The sequence below is a fragment of the Nansenia antarctica genome (assembly GCF_963989245.1).
Source record: "Nansenia antarctica genome assembly, chromosome: 4".
Lineage (NCBI taxonomy): Eukaryota > Metazoa > Chordata > Actinopteri > Argentiniformes > Microstomatidae > Nansenia > Nansenia antarctica.
In genome coordinates, this window is record NC_137689.1 from 549,717 (window position 1) to 559,716 (window position 10,000).

The window sequence follows — 10,000 nt, forward strand, 5'->3', positions numbered from 1 at the left end:
AGAGAGAGAGAGAGAGACATAGAGAGAGAGAGAGAGAGAGGGGGGGGGGGAGAGAGAGACAGAGAGAGAGAGAGAGGGGGGGGGAGAGAGAGAGAGAGAGAGAGACAGAGAGACAGAGAGAGAGAGAGAGAGACAGAGAGAGAGAGAGAGAGAGAGAGAGAGAAAGATGGAGTAACAGACTGTCCCCGCAGATCTAAACACACAGGGATAATAACAGAATGTGCCCCGAGAGTTAAAAATCAAAGATCGGGCTTCTGGAGGAGACACCACAAATGTGTTTTCTTTCTCTCCTGAAAATACAGCTGCTCACAAATGCCGAGGTCCACTTTATTAAGAGCAAGAGTCCATACAAATACTTCAGCATGATTAAGTTGAATTCCATAACTGCCAAAATGTTTTGTAGTCTTGCAAAAGCCGGTAACTGCCTTACTGAAGACACACCAGCCGCCTCCGTCTGAGGAGAAGGTGTCATCACATCTGTCTTCATCATTAGGTGTTTCACCTCATCCAATCAGATGGTATAATCAAGCACAATGCCTCATCTCTCAGCCATGGGAGATGTATTACATCTGTGTGTGTGGAGCTCTCTCTCTCTCCCACCACTGTGATTGCATTTCTACCTCAAGGCTGTTCTTGCTGAGAAGAAGCAAAAAGCCGCAAAGTGGTATTTTTGTTTATTCAGATTTGGAATTGAAATACTGGAAATGGCCCTCAGACAAGTCTTTTCTTTAAAGAGTCGTTATGAAGAAGCAGAAAACCATAACTACATTTTACTAGCTGCCACAAAGGTGGTGTTGACAGTTCCTTCTTCTGTGATGTTTCATCTGTCTGAAACAAATGGAGATCCAGCCGCCATATCTAGTATTGATCTGGTATATAAGTGATGAGTGTGAGTGATTAGTGTGCCAGTGTCTCTCTGCTCATTATGAACTGCTGGGTTGTGACACGGGAACACAGAGGAACATCCTCATCTATTAGTCATTAATCTGATCAATGCCGCTTCAATTACACATCACCTGTCTGTGTCTGAGCTGCTCACAGCCATGATCTACCTCTGTCTACCCCTGGCTCTGTCCCTCTATCTAACCCCTCTACTCCTCTGTGTCCCTCTATCTAACCCCTCTACTTCTTATGTCTCTGTCCCTCTATCTAACCCCTCTACTTCTTATGTCTCTGTCCCTCTATCTAACCCCTCTACTGTGTGTCCCTCTATCTAACCCCTCTACTTCATGTCTGAATAAAGACAGTAATAATCATCTGGCTGATGCATAATCAATCATAATAAAGGAGATATGTTGCCTGTAAGTTCAGTTAATGATGAGAGAAAATGTACTAACAATAATAGAGTAAAACATTATCCCATAACTGGTACAGCAAAGGTAATATCTTAACTTTTGGGGTTGTAGGGTTAACCCCAAATATGATATTAATACTTTACTATGAATGTGTTCTAGTTCCAAGGGACGTTTACGTTTGTGCTTTTATCACTTTTACTACTTATCATGAGTGTCCTTTAGTACCGCGAGACATCGACTGCTCCATCACAGAAACCTTGAAACCTTTACACACGGCAGACGAGGCCTGTGATTGGCTGCTAGGAGGAGAAGGAGAGGGAGGGGATGGTTCATGGAGTCATTATCAACCCTCAGGAAACACACAGGAGTTGTGTAATCTGAGCCTCAGACAGGGCCGGATACAGCCAGACAGGGCAGGATACAGACAGACAGGGCAGGATACAGGGCCTAGATTGTGATGATTTTGGGAGTGGAGAGAGGAGAGAGAGGAGAGGAGAGGAGAGAGAGAGAGAGGAGAGAGAAGAGAGAAGAGAGAAGAGAGAGAGGGGGTAGGAGAGAGGAGAGAGGAGGGAGGAGAGAGGAGAGAGAAGAGAGAGATGGGGTAGGAGAGAGGAGAGAGAAGAGAGGAGAGAGGAGAGAGGAGGAGAGGAGAGAGGAGAGAGGAGGGAGGAGAGAGGAGAGAGGAGAGAGAGAGAGGAGAAGAGAGGAGAGAGGAGAGAAGAGAGGATACAGGAGAGAGGAGAGACAGAGGAGAGAGGAGGGAGGAGGGAGGAGAGAGGCGAGAGGAGAGAGGAGAGAGAGAGGAGAAGAGAGGAGAGAGGAGAGAGGAGAGAGGAGGGAGGAGGGAGGAGAGAGGAGAGGAGAGAGAAGAGAGAGAGAGAGGGGGGGTAGGAGAAAGGAGAGAGGAGAGAAGAGAGGAGGGAGGAGAGAGGAGAAGAGAGAGAGAGAGAGAGAGAGAGAGGAGAGAGGAGGGAGGAGAGACTTCCAGTGGGACTCTGTTTTTAATATCGGGGCCCGGGAACCTAAGCCTGGCTGGCTGGCTGGTATTCTCGCCTCTTTCTCACACACACACATTGTGTAAAAGCCTCACATACATACAGGCGGTGTGAGTGGTTCGGTGGTTCGTAGATGGGAGGGTGATGGTAAATGCTACCTGTGAAACAAGTACTCTCTCTCACACACACACACCGACACACATGCACACACACACGTGCTTGGAGGTGGTACTGTACCTTGCGTGGCCTCGGGGTAGTAGGCGGAGGTGGTGGTGGTGGTGGTGGTGGTGGCTGTAGTGGGTATAGGGGTAGTGGTGGGAGCATCTGAGTGACAGACAGGGAAACTGATGAGTAAACCATGAAAATAAAAAACAACACAATGACTGGATGTGGGCGTGATGAGGGACATCATTGATACCGGAGGACAGACAGTTTAGTTGGGTGTTTACGCTGCAGTGTTCAGGATCTAGCGTGCGTTTCTTTGGCTCGTGTGCTTAATCTCTCAGACAGTTGTAAGACCGAGTCTTGGCACGGTTGGGATGTACGGGGAATCAACGTTAACGTGATTGAAATGTTCAAATGTTCAAATGTGTCTTTGTTTGTTTGTTTGTTGTGTTGTAATGTGGAATAAGCTCTCAAGCTAAACGTGTCAGTGAAGAGTAAAACCTCCCAAATAAAGACGTTACTGTCGGCATGGTATCAATAGATGCCCGTGACACACACACACATACACAAACAGGAAAAACGATAAAACATAACTCAATACATAACAAAATAATATATGATGGCATGATAAACAATGAATACATGCGACGTAGGAAGTCAAAACATAAACATACACAGTGCTCAGTGTGAGGTAAAGGGATATAGTTTTTGTTCTAGTCACCGAGATATCTTTGCAGGAGGTAAACAGACTGACTTATACAACGGCCTCTCATTCACCCATTCACACACACACATTCACACACCAATGGCGACAAGCTACCATGCAAGGCGCCGGCCCGCTCATTGGGAGCAATTTGGGGGTTCCGTGTCTTGCCCAAGGACACCTTGACATGTGGCCAGTTGGGATTCGAACCGCAAATCTGTTGCGATCATTAGACGCCACCTCTACCTCCTGCACCACAGCCACCCCCCCCCCCCCCCCCCCTATCACTTGCAGGAGGTGGCAAGCAAACGGGTGAACAGGTTACCATTAATGAAACCAGAGAGAGTAAAGGCGAGAGGAGAGACAGAGGAGAGACAGAGGAGAGACAGAGGAGAGACAGAGGAGAGACAGAGAACGCTGCTGTGTTGCTGACAGACGTGAGTGATGACGTGGCGGGCATAAGCTGTTAGCTTTTCTGTCCAGACAGACAGACAGGACGTTAACATCGCCGCTGGTGGTGGTGGTGGTGAGGGACAGGGCCTGCCAGTCTCCCTCCCTCCCTCCCTCCTTCCCTCCCAGAGAGAGAGAGAGAGAGCACGGCAGCCAAGCAGGAACAGAGGAGAGCGGTAGTTATAAGTGGTGTCTGTCATGAGAGGGGAACACATGACGCATGCTGCAACATGACGCGTCTGCTAGAGGAGAAGTGTGTTGGGCTAGTCAGGAGACATGTCCCTGTACAGCATCTGCCTTCCTTTATAGCCGTAGAACTCATCACCACCGTCATAGTGAAGAGTCGGTGGGGTGGGGCAGACATAGAGAAGAGGGGGTGGGGTGGGGTAGACAGAAGCAGCTTAAGACTTCTACTGTATCGCTTTTGTGTCTGACTGACAGCTTGTAATACTACAGTAGCTGTAGCTGTCCGTCTCTGCGCTGGATGTTATTATTTGAAAGTACAGAATGCCTGAGAGCCTTATATTGCATTATATTTTGATTGGTCATCTGGTGCCTGAATATTGTGTTTTCCTTTACATAAATAATGACATTTCCACCATACATTGATGCAGAAAGGGCACAAATTGGTGCATATCAATTCACCAGCATGCAAGAAATTAAGTGTTTGATGCTCGTTTAAGGACCCCCAGACAGCCCTGCTTCATGGGTCCCCCCAATGTCAAACACCACTGGTACCACCTCCGCCTCATTTTGAGCCAGGAAAAACCCTGTTATGAGAGTGTATGCACTTGTATGATGTGTTTACTGATGTTTACAACACTACCTCTGCACATACTGTATATTACATAGTCACCTATCACTACCTCTTGTTCTGTTTATATCATGCCCTTCACTGTTTGCACTTGTGGTTGGATGCTAAACTGCATTTTGTTGTGTTGTACTTGTACTCTGCGATGACAATAAAGTTGAATCTAATCTAATCTGATGTCTACTGTTAAAAAAACAAAAAAACTAACAACATCTTTATCCTCCTAGCATTACGACTGAGCTAGATTGCTCTTCCTGCTACGACTGGTGGATTAATGATTCACTTAATTAGTCAAATGTATCGATTGTAAGTCTCTTTGGAATAAGACGTCTGCTAAACGCCCCAAAAATGTAAATGTGATGTAAATGTATTCCGGGGGGGGTTAGGGTTAGTCAATGTTAATGAACGAGATCTGAGGGAGGAAATGTAATAAAGTCATTAACTCTATTGATATTCATCTAGGCTACTCAATGCAATAACGTCAACTGCTCTCATGTTACAGAAAATAACGTCTAGAATGTCTAAAAACTCCTTCATCTCGTTACAAATCATCAAGTTACAGAGGGCAGCAGCCATCCATCCATCCAAACTCTTGTCAACAACAACGGCAGCCATCTTGTGATGTAGTGTATCCAGAGGTCACTTTCCCTACGGCGAGGGAGGGAGCGCCGTGTCTGTCTGTAGCACTTTCACTCCCCAGAGAGGATGGGGGGATGAGGGGATGACGGGATGACGGGTTCAGAGGACATATTTCTCCGGGCCGAGGTACTTCAAGAGATTTGTATGTTTGGCATGTCGATAAAGTACTTTTATGGATCATGGCTTGTCAGAGCTAAGTTGTTACCTGTCCTAAACCTCTGTGATTCAGGAGGTTTGGCCTGACAGCGCCGTAGCTTCTACAGTGTCTCCTGGAGCACAGCGTGTTGATTACCTTCGCCAGAGGTGAGCGGAGCGCTGGGGGTTAGCGCTGCGATCAGCTTTCTGACGGAGTCAGGCCTTTTTGTGTGTGTGCAGCCATGACAATTAGGTCCTTGAAGGTGTCTAGTACAGTATCTAGTTAGTGGAGGTGTCTACAGTAAAAGGGGCTTGCTTTCAATGTAGTGTATTTCTCTCAGTAATACTGAAATGAGTTGGAAAAGTTATAGATCCCCATTTTCTTACCTGAGGGCGTTTCAGTTAAATAGATCGTTTGTTTACAGATTAGTAGATTTTATTTAAAACCAAATTAACAATCTTCCACATCCAACACCTTTTACGGTACCTGGCTAAAAATATAAAGTAAGTAACGATAGTAAACGATAGTAACGATAAAGGTCAGGTTACATCATAGACCAGGTCATAGCCTCTGTCACAAAGCAAAACAAGGTTTCTGGTGATTTGAATTAGATTTTTAAAAATCTTTACCAAGTACATAATGTAACCGGCCTGGAATGAATGAATGGCTGGCTGGTCAAATGAATGGCTGGATGGATGGACAAATGAATGGCTGGTTGGTCAAATGAATGGATGGATGGACAAATGAATGGATAGATGGACAAATGAATGGCTGGTTGGACAAATGAATGGATGGATGGACAAATGAATGGCTGGTTGGACAAATGAATGGATGGATGGACAAATGAATGTCTGGTTGGACAAATGAATGGATGGATGGACAAATTAATGGATGGATGGATGGACAAATGAATGGATGGATGGACAAATGAATGGATGGATGGACAAATGAATGGATGGATGGACAAATGAATGGATGGATGGACAAATGAATGGATGGATGGACAAATGAATGGATGGATGGACAAATGAATGTATGGATGGACAAATGAATGGCTGATGGACAAATTAATGGCTGATGGACAAATTAATGTCTGGTTGGACAAATTAATGTCTGGTTGGACAAATGAATGGCTGATGGACAAATGAATGGCTGATGGACAAATGAATGGCTGATGGACAAATGAATGAATGGATGGACAAATGAATGGCTGGTTGGACACATGAATGGCTGGATATAGATGAATGAATGGCTGGATGGACAGGTAGCTGAGGGACATAGTAGCTGAGGGAGTGGGCTGGCTAGCTCAGCGTGGGCTGGCGAGTTTCACGCGTTGTGGAGCTGACGAACCCCGGCTCCGCGGTGGTGCTGCTTAATTGGTTTTATCCCGTAACGAACCGCGAGGACCCAGCAGATGCTGGGGATCATCGGTGTCAATAGCTCATTAAAAACTTGGCAGTGTAACAAATATCTATACTCCGCCTCCTCCCCCCCCACCCCCCATCCCTCCCCCAAACAGTGCAGAGACTGAGGTGAATGTTACAGTGCAGAGACTGAGGTGAATGTTTACATGCAGAGACGGAGGTGAATGTTTACAAATGTTTCTAAAAAAGCACCGGTAGCTTCGACGGCTGCTGTGGGATACCGACGCTCGGCAGAAAGCTTATTGACTTTCAGATGCTTGAGGCCGGCGCGTCTCCCTGCTGAGTCAGTGTGACTTGTTGTTTACGGCGGTAGATTATGAATCAGGCAGGAGTGCAGAGTGAGGAGAGAGGGGGGCCGCATTAAACAAAAAAGTGGGACTAGCTGACAGAGCTGATGAACCGACGTGATCCCGGGACCTCCGAGTTTCTCTGATCGATGTCTCTTGTCTTGCCCCAACTGCCAACTGCCGAGTATCAATACACATCTCCAGCAATTACCTCAGGAGGATGTGACACGTGTGTGAAAACAAACATTGGGGGGGGGGTGCAGGGAAGGATGCGAGACAGGAAAGCAATTAACGCATTAATCAAAATGGAGGTGTGAGAGAGGCAAGCTGTCACAGGTGGAGAGGTGGAACCATCCCACTCACTCAGGGAACGGCAGGTAAACAAGAGACTATTCAGCTAATAGACGACCAGACAACTTTTACCACAGAATTACCTCAGGTTGTTGAATTACCTCAGGTTGTTGATGTCCTGCTGTGTCACACAGCCTTACATGTTAGTCTGAGAGAAGCTTTAGCCCAGTTTAGCTTGGTAAACGGACTGCACTTATATAGCGCCTGTATGCAAAGCCGCTTTACAACGGCCTCTCATTCACCCATTCACACACACATTCACACACCGATGGCGGCAAGCTACCATGCAAGGCGCCGGCCGGGCCGCTCACTGGGAGCAATTTGTATTAACCAAGGACACTTCGACATGTGGCCAGCCGGGGCTCGAACCACCGATCTGCCAACCTTGCGATGATTAGACGGCGGCTCTACCTCCTGAGACACAGCCTCTACCTCCTGAGACACAGCCTCTACTTCCTGAGACACAATCTCTACCTCCTGAGACACAGCCTCTACCTCCTGAGACACAGCCTCTACCTCCTGAGACACTGCCTCTACCTCCTGAGACACAGCCTCTACCTCCTGAGACACAGCCTCTACCTCCGGACACAGCCTCTACCTCCTGAGACACAGCCTCTACCTCCTGAGACACAGCCTCTACCTCCTGAGACACAGCCTCTACCTCCTGAGACACAGCCTCTACCTCCTGAGACACAGCCTCTACCTCCTGAGACACAGCCTCTACCTCCGGAGACATAGCCTCTACCTCCTGAGACACAGCCTCTACCTCCTGAGACACAGCCACCCCAGCCGCTTGACCGCTCCAAACGCAAGGGCAAGGCAGAAATAAGAATATTCTGGTCAAATCTCCAAAACAAACAATCTCCCCAGTGCTCTGAGGGGATGGAACGCACCGGAACACCCTAACGCATTTACATAGCCGGCATTCATCAATAACACTGCATCCTCTTTTGTTTTTGTGCGATTTCCCGAAGGCAGAATAAGATTGATGATAATGCATTCATTATTTTTGTTATTAAGAAACCAGAAAACAAAAACACAGGTAGGCCTTTCTGTTCAGCACAAATCCCTTTTGATCTTTGGAGAGAATTATGAAAACCAAAAGCACACACATCTCCCACTGCCAAAGGAACAGTGGAGGTGATTGACTCCAATTAAAAGCTAATGAACAGCACAGGGTAGAACCCCCCTCTCCACATTCATCACCCTGGCAGAGAGCATCCGCCTGCTAGCCAGGCGCTAGGAGTCCCGTACTGTCTCTGGCTCCGCTACGGGATGGCACCCGGAGTTTACTCCCCCCTCCCCCTCCCCCCACCCCCACCCCCCACCCCCACCCCCACCCCCACACCCCCATATCCCCCCAAATCTGCCAGCTACACAATCTGACAAACAGGATTGATTACCTGCTCTTCTCCCCAATTAGGAGGATGAGGGGAAAATAAGCGGGAGAAACAAGCTCCCTGGCAGCGCTAATGACAGATGCTAGTAGCCAGAGGTGCGCCCGCTGAGGCGGCTCGGCCCTCCAGCCAATCACAGGCGGCGACGGTTATGTGTTAATAATAAAACCGGGTTTGGGAAACGCGACGGGAAACAACGCCACTGATCAGGCTCTCTCTCGTTTTCATGTCTTACCGAATTTCGTTCGTTTTTCCAAAACAGGGGAAGACTGGCTCGGAGGGGGGGGTTGACAGATTAGCTACCTACGCTAGCTCGATCGACGGCATCTCGCCACAGGTGGATGATCCTCGCCTGTGTTCTGTCTTGCTTTGCTACGTTCAACCGTGACTAACAAGAGGGGCTGTTAGATGTGGAGGACCTGCGTTTCTACGTGTGTGTAGAACGTTCTACACGGCTTGCAGAGTGTCAACATAGACGTGTCTGACACAGGTGATCATCGATCATCGGCCATCTGCCTTGTAAATGTACTCCGGGCCTAAACAAGAGGAGATATTAGCCCCCTAAACTCTAATGAAACCACACAAGACCCTTGTTAAGACCCTTGTTAAGGATGGAGAGCATTCTGTCAGCTTCATTCTGGTGTCTGGGTGACGGGGTTGGGGTAGGCGTTGCTGTGGCAGGACTGCAGATGCTGTTCTCTTGCAGCTGTAGTAGAGTTAGGCTGTGTTCTCACTAGAACATTTGCTTCACTTGAAACAGAGTTTAGCATAAAATTCGCTTTGCTCTGCGTCGTTTGGAGCTGTGAGAACGCGCAGTCGAAGTCGCTCCCGCAGCAAAGAACCAACGGATGCTCCGCTTGAAAAGGGTGGTTTCGCTCTGGTTAGAAACGACGCATCCATCACTTTGCTTCGCTTCGCTTTTGGTGAGAACGCTGCTCGAGGCGGTCCATAGGAAAACAACAGCGCACGTGTGTTGATCTGGATAAGAGAGGGACGAACGGACAATTCTAAATTTTTCGGACCAATCAACTACCACGTCTGTTGCTTCGATGACGTATGTTACTTCGTTTACATGAAGGGCTGTGAGAACTCATCCACTTGCTCCGGGTCTCGATTCGGACTTTCATGTGAGAACATGACCTAGAACACGCATTGTTGTCCTGGGAACACATGGTGTGTTTCCCTGCCAGGACAGGGCCGTTAGTAAAAACACTCCTGTGTAACTGCTGCAGGGGGGTTTCCAGAACGTTCTTCATTTCCAAGCAACAGAGAGACACTGTGGGACGAAGGCTAGCTGGGTTACAGTGAAACAACGTTCTCTATCTTAGATGTTTCTGTTCACTGTGG

At 47.8% G+C, this 10,000-nt stretch overlaps 1 protein-coding gene across 1 annotated transcript in view; it reads right to left on the bottom strand.

The window, feature by feature from the left end:
• The window catches only part of cadm1a (cell adhesion molecule 1a), a gene marked incomplete at its 5' end in the record, with an annotated part of 195,872 nt that overhangs the window by 34,900 nt on the left and 150,972 nt on the right, over positions 1-10,000 (bottom strand). Inside the window, one exon of the mRNA XM_080528057.1 lies at positions 2,528-2,614. Within this exon, the coding sequence (XP_080384183.1) occupies positions 2,528-2,614 (87 nt within the window). The remainder of the gene's footprint in view (positions 1-2,527; positions 2,615-10,000) is intronic.